Genomic DNA, 18036 nt, shown 5'->3' on the forward strand with positions numbered 1-18036 from the left:
GCTTTTTGGACGGTAAAGAAATTCAACTTGAGTGAAGATGAGGTGGGAAATAAAAGGAAACTTGATATCCAAGAGCTAGAGGAGATTAGGAATGATGCATACGAAAGAAACATGATCTATAAGGAGAAAACAAAAGCATATCATGACAGAGCAATCTCCCGAAAGACTTTTATACAAGGACAAAAGGTGTTGCTTTACCACTCAAGATTCAAGCTAATTTCAGGAAAGTTAAGATCGAAATGGATCGGTCCTTTCGTGGTCACAAGGGTGTTTGACCATGGTGCAGTGGAAATCACGAGCAAGCAAACGGGTAAAACATTCAAAGTTAATGGTCACAGGTTGAAGCCGTTTTATGAAGGATTTGAGGTGAAGAATGAAGAGGTTGATGAGCTGGAGAACACCACATACCAAGAATGAAGCACACCTGGGTGGACAAAGTCGAGCCAACGACCTAAAACAAGGGCAGCTAACCGGGAGGCAACCCGGGAGTATTTTCGTCATTTTTCGTTAAAACATTTCGTTCTTTGCATTCTTATGGTTTTTAATGTTCCAAATGTGTTTTGTCATTGTTTTCAAACCAAAAGAACGGACCTTGGGGTGGAAAAGTATTTCATTTCAAAGAGAGGGAAATTTTCAAGTTCAAAAAGTGGGGATTAGCATCCAGGGACCAACACGGGTCGTGTTGGTTTTGGCCTACAATTGACACGGGTCGTGTTCATGAAAAAAAAGTCCTAAATTCTTCCAAAGACCAACACGGGCCGTGTCGCATTTTGGCTTATAATGGACACAGGTCGTGTCCATGCGAAAGTACCCCCAAATTCTTCCAGAGAGTAACACGGGTCGTGTGGGTTTTGGCCTTGACCCAACACGGGTCGTGTTCGTCCTTAACTCAGCATAAAACCCCCAACACGAGGCGTATCGATTTGGCCTGGGGCGACACGGGTCGTGTCCGCGCAACAGTTATGATGTTTTTAAAGAAACAAAATTGGGACTTGACCTCATTTATCCCCACTTTCACTTCCTAATAGCCCCTCTCTCCCAACAAAAACCTTAGGTCCGATTTTCATCAAAAACCTTTAAATTTCTTCAAGATTTTGGCTTTCATCTACAAAAAGTGTCTTAATCTTGAAAGGCGCAAGCTTGGGGAGGTTAAGGAAGATCTTTTCCATCAAGAACAACACAATCCAACACACGATTCGGTAAATTCTTTCCAACTCTTAACTTTTGGATTTTGTGTTCTTGAGTCAAAGTACTTGAAATTGTGATCTATTTGGACTTGATTCTTAGTAGGAAATCTTTGAAAACCAAATTTCCCGCGAAATTTTAGTGGCCAAATTCAAAGTTGACTGGACCTGTCAACAGTTAACTTTTTGACATTTTGACCTATTGACTTTTAATTCGTCCCAAAATTGACTATGGAAGCTACATCTTCCAAAAGACCAAGACAGACCAAATCATCCGCACGCCGTCGGAAGCCTAGATCTCCATCACCTCCATCTAGATCCCCATCACCTCCACCTAGGTCCCCAACACCCCCAATCGACCCGTCTCATTGCGGTGTCGTATGTCTTGACCCAATTCAACAGGGCAAACTTGAGTCATTCCTTAAACGGGGTCATGCCATCCAAAAATTTGCGCATGTTCCATCCCTAAAAGAGTTGCATGTTTACAACCAAGTCAAAACTATGTTCCGCAATATAGGGTGGCACGGCTTGTTGAGGGTCCATGAATTGAGCTATAAAGTCCCAACAGTTGAGTTTCTATCCTCAGTTTATTTGGACCATGGGATCCTCTACTTCCGTCTAATGAATGAAGACTATGAGATCTCCTTGGATCAAATCAATGCCATTGTGGGGGCCCCAACGAAAAACACATTTGGCCCCACCAACCTAATTCAAGGATACTTTGACTTAACATGGTGGACTCAACTCACCCAACAACACCCATATGTATCTAGCGCTGCCAAAGCCTCATTACTTATCCATACTGTGATGAAGGTGACCCATAGAATCATCGCTTCGCTCGTTGCCCCTAGAGAGGAGCGAAGCACCATCAGCGCGCTAGAACTCAAAATCCTCTATGCAATGACCCATCCCGAGAAAAACCTCATTCCTCATTATGGTCGGTTTGTGTGCCACAAGCTCCTCCGCCTGAGCGCATCCCGCTCGGGAAAATTTTTTTGCGGGGGTATTGTCAGCATGCTCGCCAAGAGCGCCCAAATCCGAGCCCCATTCCCCGGTCCCCATCAGACACTACCGGGTGAGCCTTATCTCACCACTATTGTCCTTGAGTCCATGCGACTCTTCTGTTCGGCAAGCGATGGCACACACCATTGGACCGTGGGTCAAAATCATGATCCAAAGCTCCTCATCACACCAGAAAATAAAGGCATTCTTGCTTTCCGAGATCCCATTCACATGACCGATTGGCAAATCATTCCATACATCTTCCCCCACTAATACTCTACCGAGGTAGATGAGCAAAGTGAAGACAACGCGGAAGATGGTGATGATGATGAAGAGGAGGAGGAGCCCCGCCGTGCTTCTCCCACCGGTGGTGTCAGCTCATCCCATTTTGCTGCATCCCCACCTTATCATCAGCAGTATATGGATGCATTCCAGTCAATCCATACCCGCCTCGACACCTACCAGCAAGATATTGCAAGCCTGACCCATAATTTTTCCACCTTCACCAGTCAGTACGCTCGGGATCAGGAGCGTCAGCGCAAACAGGAGGAGGACTTCTGGGCTTGGACCCACAACCCCAGCTACTATCTCCCTCCTCCACCTCCGTTTTAGGTTGTTTCCTCCTCTCCGAGCATCGTGGACGATGCTTATCTTTAAGCTTGGGGGGTGGTAGACTTGTATACTAGGTTCATTCATGTTCATTCATGCATTTTCAAAAAAAAAAGTACGATATGATGACACTCTTTACATACAATTGCTCCATGAAGTGGGAAATCGAGAAACCAAATGAAAGAATTTCGAGGCGACTGGATAATTACCGGAAATGTAGAATCAACTGTCATAACTAAGGGACCCAAACACCGTAATTCAAGACCCTAGCCTTAGATAATAAAAGAATTTATATTGAAACGTTTTTTGGGCGGTAATAACAGCTTTAGGATGATTTGCTTTTGAATGTTTAAAAAGAATCTTTAGCGGCAACTCTGAACCCACAAAACACGGACCTATTTGTTGACACGCGTTACCCCCGCGGTAACAGAGAGCTTAAGTATCAGATCCACACAGTCAAGAAAGAAGGAAGGGTACAACTGTCATATCTAGTACCCTAAGCAGATTCTCAAATGCGAAAACGAAGAAATCTAAAGAAATTCCAAAAATGAAGATTGAAGAATCCAAGTTCAAAACGAAGTACAAATCAAAGTTCAATCAAATCAAAATCCAATTCAAGTCAAATCTGGCGAATGAAGAACTGTGTGATATGATACTTGTGACTCTCGAAAAAGTGAAAGCATAGGAGCTGGGCCCCTTCGGGTGGGCTCACTGTTTCAGCGAAAGCTGATTCGCCGTGACGGGTTCTTAAGGATGCGTCGATTCCCATTCTTGGCCATCTAGTCTTAAGGACATGAGATCCGGACTCTGTTATTTTCGCCCATAAAGCTTAGTAAGGTATAAAGATTAAATAAAACTTCGGTTGGATTATTGGGTTACACCGTTTCGGGTCTTCCTCACATTGAGAGTCTGTGATACGTGGAAGGAAACAGGATGGTTGCCAAGGTATCAATGCTCGAAGCCTTATTGATGTAAAGTCTGATCGTACCTTTATTTAGTTACAAAAGTACATATTTTGTGTTTGTTCTTAATTTTCTTTTCTTTTCTTTTGCTTCATTTTGTTTCTCAAGTGCATTTTGTACATATCTTAAATTTTCATGGCATTACATTGCATGCATTCATTCTTAACCTTTAGGATCCTTTCCGTCCCTTTTTGTTCTAAGTTTCTTTTTGTATCCTGTTTTGTCTGTTTCTTGTTCTTTCTTGAGGACAAGAAAGGTCTAAGCTTGGGGAGATTTGTTAGGTGCATTTTGTGCACCCTTTTTGCACAACTTTTAGCCCTTTTTATTTATGTTTTTAGCATAATTGTTCTTTACTTTTATTGCATTTCATCATATCTAGGTTAATTTCTTGAACGACCTTATTTTCACTCCTTCATGTCATTTTCAGGTGAACCGGAGGTTGGAGCGCGCTTTTGGAGGTGCTAGGGAGCGTTGATGAAGATTGCGGGACGATTGGGAGAGAATCAGAAGAATTAGAAAAATCAAGTTTGGACGAGCATCCAGAGGGCAACACGGGGCGTGATGGGTTTGCATTGGAAACAAACACGGGGCGTGTTTGGCTATCAAACACTTATCTTCTGACTTCGATGAACACGACCCGTGTTCATTTAGCCTATATGGACACGGGGCGTGTTGGGCTATCTGGGCATTTTTGAGCATCGTACTTACACTCAACATGGCCTGTGTTGATTTGCTCTATTTCGACACGGGGCGTGTTCGACTTAAAAACTGTTTTTTTGGCAGTTTTTCCTCTTTTCTTATTTCGTGAATGAGGTCATTTTTTTGGGGGGGGGGGGGGGGAGGGAGAGCAGAGAAAAAAACATTTTTGAGGAGAAGGAGTTGAAGTTTTTAGCAAGGATTATCCGTTAAACATTTTGATTTCGTATTTGTAAGCATTTTAATTCTTGATTTCATCTTCTAGATTTCTGGTTTTGTTCTAGTCATGCGTGGCTAGAACTCTAATTTCTCTAACTCATGTTTTGACTTTCTAATTGTGAATCTAATCATATGACTTGATGTTTGTTCTTAATTTTCATCTAATGAATTTGATTTTGCTTCAATCGAATGTTTGATTCTAATTGTGATTCTTATTGGCCATTTGAATTAGGGTTAGATCAATCCAGTTATCTCTTTTACAAAATCTGTAATTGTTTTGTGAAATTGAACAAGTAACAAGCATCAAATTGAGTTCAATTGAATGAATTTAGTGTAAATATTATTCATACACTTTTACACTCCCGAGCTTACGAGGAGTATTGGGTGTTGTTGGGAACATTCACATAAAGCTTCATGCAATCTTTCAATCTAATTCTAAGAGCTTGTTTAGATTAGGTTAGTAAGGTTAGGATTAATCAAAGAGCTTGTTTTGGTTAATTATTGTGGTGAATGGAAAGTGTTAGAGCTTGTTAACATTTTCAAGTACCAACTTAGATAGAATGAAACAAAGGTCTTGTCATCTTGGATTCACATTGTTGAATTGTCATACATGAAGTTGGAGTCTTTATAATATCTTAATTTAATTTACCCATTTAGCCAATTACTTGTGATTTTACTTTATTTGTCTAATCATTGCAATCAACCCCCCCCCCCCTTTCTTCTTTCATCTTTTGTGAACAAGTACCTTACGCAAAAAGGGTATAGACTGATTGTCCCGTGTCTCTGTGGATCGACCCTACTTGCCTTGTACTACTTTTGAGTGCAATAGAGTAGTGTTACTTAGGAGTATATCGTACCCCTTTATTTGTTGGGTCTGACACCCCTAACAATGGGGCGACTGGTAAATTCTGATAAATTAGGTATGTAGAAAATCGTTTTCTTTCTCTCTGTCTGTTAGTCATATGTTGTCTCCTTTGCGTGACTTCCAATCCGACCTGGTACATAACATATGCAACTCTATTACTCTGCATGTTATATATATGAAATTCCTCTTATTTGTTAGCCATATGTTGTCTCTTTTGCGTGACTTCCAATCCGACCTGGTACACAACATATGCAACCTTCTACTTCTCAACCCCTCTGAAACAATAAGTAATAGCAATCTGAATTTGTTCTCTCTCTGAATGATTGTCTACTCACCCGGTGTAAGGAGTACTCTGGAAGTTCTTGATGGCTGGGGCATATCAGGAAGCGGGAAACATATTCTAGTATAATTTAAATTTAACACTCAAAGATTGTCTATAGATCTCGCTGTTCAATTTAGGTGGACAACAATATCTCTGGTCGTCGTCAGCTGAATGGTCCTTAAGATATAGTATCTAGGAACTTAGGATCAAATATAGTATCTAGGAACTTAAGTTCACTTTGTCTTATAACTAATAGTATGTCCTAATTTTGTCACAATTTTTCGTGTTTAAGTGGACAACAATACCGGCGATCGACCAGACAAAGACGTGAAGATAGAAGGTACCGACAAGTGGATTAAGGCTGTCTAAAAACTTTGATCACAAATCATTCTTAAAGTTAGATATCATTTTATTTTTGTTAAATTTGTTCATAGTTTCTTCTAATTTAAATATTAGAGGAGAATTAAAAAATTAAAAGAAAAACCAAACAAATATCAGAAAATTAAAAAAATCCAAAAGTAGTGTTATTTATGTTTTATTTCTTGTTCAAGAAAATCAAAAAAAGCCAAAAATTTTTTTTTTTGTTATGTGTGCTAAGTTTTCTTTTAGTTTTGTTTTGTCTTGAAAAGTGATTTCAGGTATAGATAAGACTCATGAAGTTTGTGTCGAAGATTTCTGGGCCAAGGCTTCATCCATGAGCATCGAAGAATTCGTATTCGAATGAGAAAGAAATGAAGATTATTCTTTCGACATTTATTCTTTCAACCCCAGAAGCAAGGTGAAGCTACAATTGAAGATTATGTGACAGATTGCATTGTAGCATCCTCAATTAGTCTACTGCTATCTTTGTACCTGCTGAAGTGATCTAGAAGTTCAGTTCTCTCTGATGTTCTCTCTGAAGATTCTCAAGCTGAAAAATGCTATCTTTCAAGAATCAGTACGTCAAGCCTCCTCACCCGACGTGTGTTCAAAGCCAAATTCTGAAGAAAAGCCCAACCGCTCAATATGAAGTCATTCATTGAAGATTCATCAAGTTCATCTTGAAGCTGTGAAGAATTTGAAGATTAATGCTGGAGCCAAGTTCCCAATGAAGATTAACAAGAAAAGCCATCTACTTTTTAGGGGGAGCTTGTTGGGTCATTTGAGAAAAGAAAAGAAAGCTATAAACCAAGGGGGAGATTGTTGGGTCAAAAATATGGTTTATACTTTGGTTTTCTGATAAATTGTATTTTTATGTAATATCATATAGGTGTTTACGGCCCAATGGGTGTTTACGGCCGTAAACCCATTTACAACCGTAAACCCATTTAAAGGCCCATGTGTTCCCGTGTGTATATATATAGGGGTGAGGGGTGTGAGGAATAGAGTGAAGAACACTAGAGGAGCTTAAGTGTGTGCATTTGAATGTGTTCTAGAGAGAGAGAAAAGAGAGTGTGTGTTAGTGTGTGTGTGTGAATCTTGTATCCGGATCTTCATTCATATCAATACATACAAGATTCATCATCTTCTTCTTCTCCTTTTCTTCTTATTGTGATCTGGCATCATCCGTTTAATTGAGATTCTGCACCATCAAACGGATCTGATTGATACACAGACACATTTTTTTTTAATTTTTTTTAGTTAATTCAAGTTCCGAAAATAATATTTAAAAAAAGAATTTTTGGATTTTTCCATTTATTTTGCATTTTGAAATTATTTTTTAGAATATGTACAGTGTAATATTCTATTAGAATATTTCACGTATTTAAAAAAAAAAAACGGGATTTTTTTTAAAATTTTTTTTAGTTAATTCAAGTTTCGAAAATAATATTTAAAAAAAGAATTTTTTAGATTTTTCCATGTATTTTGCATTTTAAATTTATTTTTTAGAATATGTACAGTGTAATATTCTATTAGAATATTTCACGTATTTTTCAAAAAAAACGGGATTTTTTAATTTATTTATTTATTTTTTATTTTTTTTAGTTAATTCAAGTTCCGAAAATAATATTTAAAAAAATAATTTTTGGATTTTTCCATTTATTTTGCATTTTAAAATTATTTTTAGATTTGGTCTCACGGTATCACAAAATTAAAATGGTCTCAAATGAACCTGAACACACACACACACACACACACACACACACATATATATATATATATATATATATATATATATCCCTATTCTAATAAAAGAATAGTTTTATTCTTATTTTGATATGTGTCATTCTATTAGGCTTTTTAATTAATGCATATGTTATTCTCTTTTTGCCATGTGTCACCCTATTATGTCATCTAATTAATGCATGTCATTTTATCAACCTATTGATTATTCATTTCAAATTTCAAAATTTAAATTCACCACTCTAAGTACATTAAATTAATAACATTAGAATAAAAATTAAAATAAAATTAATACAAATTATAAAGTGATATAATTTCACATATTTATTTAAATCAATGATTATAATTTCATATAACTAAAAAAATCTCTTAATTATTAATTTATTTAAAATAATTGATTAATAATTTTGAGTTTTTATAATAAAAGTTCAATTATTTTTGTAACCGGAATTTCCACGGGTTATAAACTAGTATATATATATATATATATATATATATATATATATATATATATATATATATATATATATATATATATATATATATATATATATATATTGAATTTATTGTAATAGGGTAAAAGATAATCAATGGGGTAGCTTCTTGCAATTTACTTAAAATAAAAATAAAAAAATAAATAAAAATAAAAAATGGTCGGAAATAATGGATGTTTTACCTTGTAAATAGTGCAACAATTGGTATGTCTGGGTAAAGTCGCAGTTGATCTATATAGCAATAATAAAGATGGCCCCTTCGTACTAAGCCACATCAATGGTGCGCTTGTCGCAGAAATCCGGGAAACAAGATGGCGGTGCTGCCGGTGGTGGTCGTGGTGGTGGATTGGGCCTTGCGGCGGTGGCGTACATCAGCATCGACTACCTGCGACACCTTTCGCCGTCGTGGCACGAGCTACTTCAGCCATTGCTATGGATCGTGCTCGCACTAATCGCAATTACACGTGTTCCGTTTTACAAGCACTGGTCAGCTGAACTTCGATCAGCTCTAGTATTCATCGCCGCTTTGGTTTTCATGCTCTGCACCTTACTCTATGAGATGATATCCGTTCGTTCCGTCACCGCCGTGCTCGGCCTCACCTGGCACCGGTACAAATCTAACTTTATTTTGTTTCCTTTGACTTTATTTACCGATTGAAGCCAATAATCTTCTCTTTATCTGGAAATATCAGCACATTTGCTAAAACTAGCAAGTCGTGTGTCAGATCTGGCGCTTGTTTGAGTTCTCGGATCTAAATTTGAGCATGATTTCCCTTTTGGTTCATATCTGTGTGTGATCGATGGTGTTTTGTTTCGTGTTCTAAATTTTCAGTAATAATTATCTGCTATAACTGCGGCAGTTTCCATAAAAACACACTTTCCCCAAATTTAGCGTTACATTTCGGAGATGTTAGACTTCAATGAATACAATTAGCGTTCTATTTCAGGAATACTCCACCTCTTCCAGACACTGGACAATGGATCCTGTTGGGACTGAATGAGAAACTTCCTCAAGTGATTGTCGATATACTTAGGGCAAGAATCGTCGGCTTACATCACTACCTTATGTTATTCGTAATGCTTGCTTTCTCTGTTCTATTCGGCTCCATAGAAGCTCCTGGACTTGGAATTGGTGCACGCTACATGTTCACCATGGCTATAGGCCGGTTTCTGAGAGCCATAAGTTTCGCATCCACTATTCTCCCATCACCTCGACCATGGTGTGCTGCACGTCGGTTTGATGTCCCTCATCATCCACATCATTGGGCACAAAAATTCTATGTCCCTTATGCTTCTGATCCGAATGCCATCAACAATGTCATTCATCAAGATATGGTGTATGGTATTCAACCTACTTTATTCTTCCCCATTGTATATATATATATTCTTGTATTCTTCTGGAAAAACAATTTCTCAGACATAATCTTTGTAGACAATGGTGTCGTGGGAGATGATGAATATAGACCAGATTGGGGGTTTATGAGCTTCCTTGCTGATTTCCTTCGACCTATTCCTTCTGGAGAAGCTGCATGGATCAATCTGCTAAAGAAAGCTGGAGGTGGATGTAACGATCTTTTATACAGTGGACACATGCTTGTTGCAGTTCTTACAGCTATGGCTTGGACAGTATGTATCATGTCAATAATTCAATTGAATAAGCTGAATCATGTTTAACACCTTTTTTTTTCAATGTAGGAAGCATATGGAGGTTTTAGCTCGGTTTTTATATGGATGCTTGTAGCGCACAGTGCCCAAAGAGAAGTAAGAGAAAGACATCATTACACAGTAGACTGCATTGTAGCAATCTACGTGGGTATCCTATTATGGAAGATGACTGGTTTTTTATGGCCACTAAAGAATAAATCACGAGAATTAAGGCTAAAAAAGCTAGAAAAAATTGAGGGAAAGCTTTATCAAGCTGCTAAAGATTCGGATTTAGATCAAATCCGAGACCTTTTAAAACAAGTTGAGTTGACAAGTCAAAGCAAGAATAATCAAGTAGGGAAGGAAAGGGCGAGGGCTATGCAGTTTTTTGCTGGTGGGACGATTGTTTTTGCACTTACGGTTGTTGTTTTGGCATTTGTTTTAACGAGTGACGGGTGATGATTGATTGTTGTAGTTTTTAGACCATGGATTTTGTTTCCGCTTTGTAAAGTGTGTACACACATAGTTATACTGTTTATGTTTTGCAAAAATAGCTGATAACTGGAAACTGTAGCTTTTGTTTGTGTAGAATCCGCAAAAAGTAGTGGTAAGTTTTTGAAAGGGGTAAAGTAAAAGCTTTTAAACACAGCTATAAAAAAACTTTATATGGGTTTGACAACAACTACCTTGGTTATTCTAGTAGTAAGTTTTTATTGATATGAAATTTGGGAAGCTAAGGACGAAGAAGATCCCTAAGTTTGGAATTGTATAAAAGATTAAAATGGCAATAAAAAAGCATGGACTTATAATTTTTTCTTTAGATAGAAACAAGATGGATATAATTTTAAATTTTAGTTTCTTGTTTGTTTATTCTTTTTGATGAAAACATTAGCGAGATGTCCATGTTGACAATGGACAAAGCATGATTCTTATCGTGTAGTGTTTTATAAAATAAAAACGATTCCATAAAATTGAATAATAAATGACGTTGTACCAATTATAGAGTAATTTGCATCTTTTATCCACATGGTTTCCTAGAAGTATCGTTTTTATTCCACAAGATTTACCTTTTGCACCTTTAGTCTCAGTTTGGTAGTTTCATTACACCATTGGTCATTTGGTCCCTTAACCTAATAACCGTTAAGTGGAACTGTTAAGTCCCCTCATGTGTATTCCACATGAAAATATTTTGGTTTTTTCACGTAACCACTTGATCTCCCTCTTGAATGATATTGTATACTCCCTTTAGTAACCTAAGTGTTAAGTGTTGGATTAAAGCTCACCCCAAGTAGTATTAATTCCACTGAAAAAGCAAATTATCGTTACTAATCATCTTCCTCGCCACAAAGTGTAAAAGGCAACCTAAATGCTTTGAAGAAGAATGACGCCAATCGTATCTACCATTTCTACTCTTTCTTATTGCCGTTGATTCTTTGTTTCTAGAGCTTTATTTATTTATTGAGTTTTATAAAAGGTACGATAACATCTTCACCATAAATATGCATATGCATCATCGTAGGATGTTTATACCATTTCTATTAAGAATATACATTAATGGTCATGTAAATTACATTGTAGTGACATTGAGGAATATGTCATTTCCCATTCCACATGTTGATTTGGACTATGACCTCCTAGCCTTAGACAATGATTAATATGTCATTGTTTTTTATAACTTTGTTGTACAACACAAGGAAATCAAAGTCTACACGAAAACATAGCAAAACATCTTTGTCTAACTGTGTTTGTAACACCGATAAATTTCAAACAATTTTTCATTTAAAATTTTCTTTTATAAAAACATTTCATTTCCAAATCATGTATCCAATATTTCCACAAAACACAATACATAATCCATATCCCAAGATCTCAAAACATATCATATGCAAGTGTGTACTGATTATGCCGGCGCCTTCCCACGATCATCACTGGTACCTGAAACACATAACACACAAACGATAAGCATAAATGCTTAGTGAGTTCCCCAAAATACCACATATAAATACGCCCTTCCAGGCCATAACTCTATAGGATTTTCTGATCCAAGTGTCTCGGGGGATTTCCATCCCATAACCCTGTTGACCTTCCGGCCCATACCCTGTTGACCTTCTGGTCCATATCATCATACTCATATCATATCATATCACATATATATAACATGTATCACATAAACATCATACACATAAGACCTTCCGGTCACACATAATTACCCCATCGGGTATTGCATAGTGAGAAGACTCACATCGCTGATGTCGGATAATCACTCGTTCTCGATTCCCCGACCTATCGTCCTCCTATATAGGGCTGTTAATCGGGTTAACCCGATCGCGTTTCGGGTTAAACGGGTCGGGTTAGTCGGGTTTTTCTAGAAAAAATATTCACTCGGAACCCGACCCTAATAAGGTATGGGTTAGTCGGGTTCGGGTTAATCGGGTTTCGGGTTTGTAGGGTCGGGTTAATCGGGTTAGTCGGGTTGAGGTTGAAATATAAGATGAATTTATGTTGTGTCATTTTAATACATAATCCACATGTATCGGGACTTAAATGTAAAGTTCGTATACGATATGAATTTTTGGAGTTTCTTTTACCATATTAGTAATGTAAACAGTGAATAAAATTTGTAAAATTGTTACAACACAACCGTACTGTATTAAGAAAAGAGGAAAGTTATGGCATTTTATACATCTCTGTACATAGTAATTTTACTATCAGGTTTGTTTAAATATGAAATATGTATTAGTTGTAAAATCTCACGGGATCTTGAATTTATGTCATTCAACGCAGTAAAAAAAATTTTGGTAATAAATTCTTAATCGGGTTATTCGGGTTGACCCGAAACCCGAATTGTTTTGAAAAAATCAACCCTAAACCCGACCCTAATAATAATAGTAATTCGGGTTAACAATTCGGGTTTCGGGTCAACCCGAATAACCCGATTAAGAGTTCTGACCCTATTAAACCCGACCCTAATTACCTTATTCGGGTTCGGTTCGGGTCGGGTTAATCGGGTTCTTTTTTTTTGACACCCCTACTCCTATATCATAAGTACATCTCTAATTAATACTTTCCTGACTTAGTTTGACTAACACTATTAAGTCAACACTAGTCAACCCTGGTCAACGGTCAACCTTTGACCCGACTCGTCGAGTCCATATGTGAACTCGAGTCCTTTGAATCCTTTCTGACTCACCGATTCACTCACCCAACTCGGCGAGTCATCCACTGATCTGAGTCACGGGACAAACCCGCTCCGACTCGTCGAGTCTGCTCATGGACTCGGCGAGTTCATTTCATACACAACCTCAAACAACCTTCTGAGGCCAGATCTATTCCTCTAACCCCTAGATCTAACCTTCCCAAGTTCAATAATCACGTAAAGTCTCTATCTTGATGCACATGCAACATCTATATGACCATATATGATGATTTAGCCCCAAATACCTTAACCCAAAGTCATAACCACCATTGTTCTTCAAAAAGCTTGATGAGTAAGGCTCTCTAGACCTCTATGGATCCGGATCCAAAGCCTCATTACCAGAAAGGGACTATTTGGACATCAAACCAACCTAACAAAGGGCACAAGAAACCCTAAATCCATATACTCTTCATAAAACAGAAGAATAGCCGAATTAATACCTCAAATGCGATGATCTTAGCTTCAAATCCACAGAATAGCAATCTCCTTTGCTTCCTCTCGGCTAGGACCTCCTTCTTCTTGCTAAACAACACCACAAAGGTCAAGAATGGCTTCCTTTCTCTCTCAAGACGCTCAAGCACTCTAGGGTTCCTCTCTATGGACTGGTAGCCGCAAATGAAGGCCATAAGGGCCTTTAAATAGGTCCCAAACCCGAGAAATTAGGGTTTCTTTCGTCATCTCTGACTCGGCGAGTCACTCTCCTTGACTCGTCGAGTCCCCTCATTAACCACGTCATCCAGACGCGACCAGACTCGACGGGTCTAAGCACCAACTCGTCGAGTCACCTTACATAATTAAAGAAATACATATAAATCAATATACCTGGGAAACTGGGTGTTACAGTGTTACTGAATAATTAAAGGTTTCTAAAGAATATGACAATTACCTAACTATGGTACTGAAGAATTAAAGGTTCCTAAAGAATATGATAATTCCAAAACAATTATTGCCTATAGCCATTTTGTGGTGAAGGTATTAAAAGTGTTACCAAAGCATTAAAAGTTCATACAAAATGTGCCAATTCCAAAGTGATTGTTGTTTAAGGCCATTTTGATGGTGAAAGTACCGGTACTTCTGATAGCAGGGTTTCTTTTGTTGATAATGAGTCTACCGAAGGGAAGGAAGTCATGACCAAGGATGGTTGATGAAGTGTAAGATTGTTTTCTGTTCATGAACTTAGTTGGTCATTGTACTTTGTTAATATCTTATGGAAAATAATGATAATGCACAATTCATGTTTTTGTGTCCTTAGTTCATTATTTGGTAATATGGAATTTGTATGTATATGTTATGAATGATTAGTTTATGAATTGATGATTGACATAGTCTTGGTTTCCCTGGTTCATGGTTTGGCGGTTTATGATATGTGTATGTAATGGCTGGTATATTTTATGTTTTCTTGTTATGTAATTAAATCAAATACATTTGGTAATGTTTTATGTATTATAGGTCCATGTATAACCAATTATGTGTATGCTTACTTTAAGATTTGACAACAAATTTCCATTTGTTTTATTTAAGTTTAATGCATTTGTTGCAATGCTTCTCATAAACAATACAATAGTTGTTGGTTCTTCAATATTTGTTTATGCTTAGTCCTTTTCTATGTGTTTAGTTACTTTGTGTGTGTTTTTTATGTCATTGCATGTTCTTGTTACTTTGCTAATTACGAAGTTGTTTTGATTCATGAAACATGGGTCAAAATAAGTAAGTTTGTTCATATATTAAAATAGGTAGTGAAGGTGGGTTAATTAACCGGTTTTTCTACTTTTCTACTTTTAGATTGAAATAGTCTTTAAAAATAATTTGAAAATTATTTAAGTTTTGAGTTACAAATAAATTCTCAAACTTCAACTTCTTTTTATAAACAAAAATATGTTGTTAAAATATTTATACAAGGGCATACCAATCAGTACAAGAGACAACATAAAATGTGTAAATCATTTCAAACATGACATGTAAAGTCTTCGAAAATTCCTCAAAGCTCATCAATCTCCATAATGTCATTAAACAACTCGTACTAACTTGACCACATGTTAAAATAGTTGGCTAGGGTTGAGAAGCCTAGCAAGTCATACCGGTGTTAAACATTATAATAATAATATATAAATGAACACACAAATTATATACAAATATAATTGTAACACCTCGTTTTCACCTAGCAGTATAAACGACTGATATAAGTTATAATAGAAGACTATTTAGGATAGTCTTGACAAAAGTCGTAGTAGTCATAAAAGCGATAATGTACATGTAAAGAACGTCCAAATCTGACTTCGTATGAGGAAGTAATGATTTTTATAAGTTTCAGCGCGACAGTGTACGACACAGAAACCGAAATAGAAATCGGTCGATTGTTAGGAAAACAATATAAATGAGAGTTGAAGATCTCGTCCATATGATTTCATCGACATAAAGACGGTCGAGAACATAATTCATATGAGAGAGTTATAATTTTTATACGGGCTTTAACAACCTAAGCCTATTAAAAATATCGTTTTAAAAATAAAGTGAGAATTAGCCAACAGAGTCTAAATGAAAGTTGTAGATCTCGTCAATAGCTACATGTGGATATAAAGAACGTCAAAAATGGAGCTCGTATAAACAATATATTAATTTTTGAAGAACTGTTAAATTTGCACGTGAGCTGGTGAACACAGTCCAAGCGCACGATGTGCACTGACACACCACCAGCTTTCCGACACGTGTCACCACCAAGACGACGCCACGTCAACATACCCGACAAAGTGCGCAGCACACACCTGACCATGTGCGCGACATGCATCCCGAATCAACCTATAAATACCTCTCGAGCTTGCACCATATCCGCACATTCAACCTTTTCTTTTCTCTGAATTCCTTTGAAATTTGGGGCTCGAGTTTCTCTAGTTATTAGAGTATATTAGTAATACTCCGAGGTATCTAGAAGTCCAGCTAATAGAAGCCTTCAGGTTGAAATTTTGCCAACGCAAATCCTAGTTTTCACTAGGATCTCTGTAAGTTAAGCTACGCTTTTAATGTAACTTTTATTTATATTCATAATCGTTGTTATATATATATATATATATATATATATATATATATATATATATATATATATATATATATATATATAAGATTTATCAGTAATTCCATTTATAATACTGATTGATCTACTTACGAGAGGGTGTTTAGAATGGTCACGTTGGCTTGGTTGTTGGATTTTAGAAAGACTATATGCTGAAATGGTCATGTCTTCCAAATGTCCAGCCTGACTGATCATTATTTGATAGAACTCTCGGTATTTGTTGGGATTAGTGAAAGATCTAGCTTTCACTACCAGGTTGTCATGATGATTAATAAGTAATAATATTATAGGTTAATACTCGTTTGGCGCATTGCCCGTCGGTGGGATTGCTAGAAAGCTGTTAATCTTTTGAGAAATTGTCCAAGTGAGTTACCTCACTATATTGTGTATTACAATATATATACATGTGTGTTAGGTTGTGAGAGATGGTAGAGTAGAACTGATAGTTTAGTTCTTCGGTTTTCAATGTTAGTGTGCTCAAAGTTAGCAGTAGAATGGAAAGTATAACCTCTATATGTATGTATTAGTAGAGCATAAAAGTGTGGTTTTTATATGTGCAATATGATTACGTATGTCAGACGGGGACCATTATGTAGTTTGGGCGGGACTCACTTATATGTTCATTGAACGGGGCTCATTTATATGCTTATTGGGCGGGGACCGATATATGTATTATGGTCTATGGTATTTTGGGGAACTCACTAAGCTTCATGCTTACTCAGCTAATTATAAATGTTTTTCAGGTACTTCATTAACTCGTAAGAAAGGGCAATATTTGACTATACACACGCGCATTCACAACATGTTTATGCATAATGTAATTACATTATGATATATTTTAATAAATAAAAATGAAAATTTTGGCCAATGTGGTTTAATACTATAAGCTAACTTTCTAAAAAGTTGCTTAAACTAACCTTTTAATGAACTTATTGGCTCCTTTTAAAATTTTCAAAATATACCCTTATTAGTTATACAAATTTCAATAATTTACTTACATTTTTAAGCTATTTTATATATTTTACATAACTTATAAGCTATTTTTATTAAATGCTATTTTTTAACTAGCTTCTTAGCTAGTTGACAGTAATGCACATATAAGTAGATATATAGTCGTAAGGGTGCCGATCGTGTCGTGTTCAGGTTGGCAGGTCGCAGCTTAGCGGCTCAAAATACATAAACCCTAGCATGACCCGTTTAACTATACATGTCACGGGTTGGCCGGTTTGGAACATCAACTAGTTTGTTTATACGGCTTCGCGGGTCAGATTCGGGTTTGTGGGTTGGATTCGTGTGAGTTGCTTAAGTTAACAGGTAATTATTGTGTTTGTGTGAATATATGAATGATACATGTATAAGAAATAAGATAAATGAAACACACATTCACTGAAACACATTACAACTTATATATTGGTATGTGAATGAGTGAATCTGCAAGACTGTGATTCTGTGAATGATTAAGCAACTAAATATGATAAATGAGGCATAAAGAAAATGTACCAGAGGTCTAGAACAAAAGACTGAGAGAGTGAGAGCAAGGAAGTGCAAGACATCAACAACAAATCAACCATAGAAGTGCAACACAACTACTGGCGTTGGCGATCGCTAATCGATGAGTTGGGATGTTTAACGAGGATAATTGGAACAGGCGTTCGTCGTTTAATCGTTCATTA

The 18036-nt window shown here is 36.7% G+C and overlaps 1 protein-coding gene across 1 annotated transcript; it reads left to right on the forward strand.

Moving 5' to 3' along the window:
- The first annotated feature begins 8662 nt into the window (after positions 1-8662).
- Positions 8663-10668, forward strand: LOC145073987 (Sphingomyelin synthetase family protein). The gene is made up of 4 exons (XM_079020435.1): positions 8663-9065; positions 9404-9798; positions 9889-10082; positions 10152-10668. Exons 1-4 carry the CDS (start codon positions 8734-8736, stop codon positions 10557-10559), a joined length of 1329 nt encoding a protein of 442 aa, XP_078876561.1. The 5' UTR covers positions 8663-8733; the 3' UTR covers positions 10560-10668.
- Positions 10669-18036: the final 7368 nt, after the last annotated feature.

This window comes from Lactuca serriola, chromosome 9 (genome assembly GCF_051521515.1).
Source record: "Lactuca serriola cultivar US96UC23 chromosome 9, Lser_US96UC23_V15, whole genome shotgun sequence".
Lineage (NCBI taxonomy): Eukaryota > Viridiplantae > Streptophyta > Magnoliopsida > Asterales > Asteraceae > Lactuca > Lactuca serriola.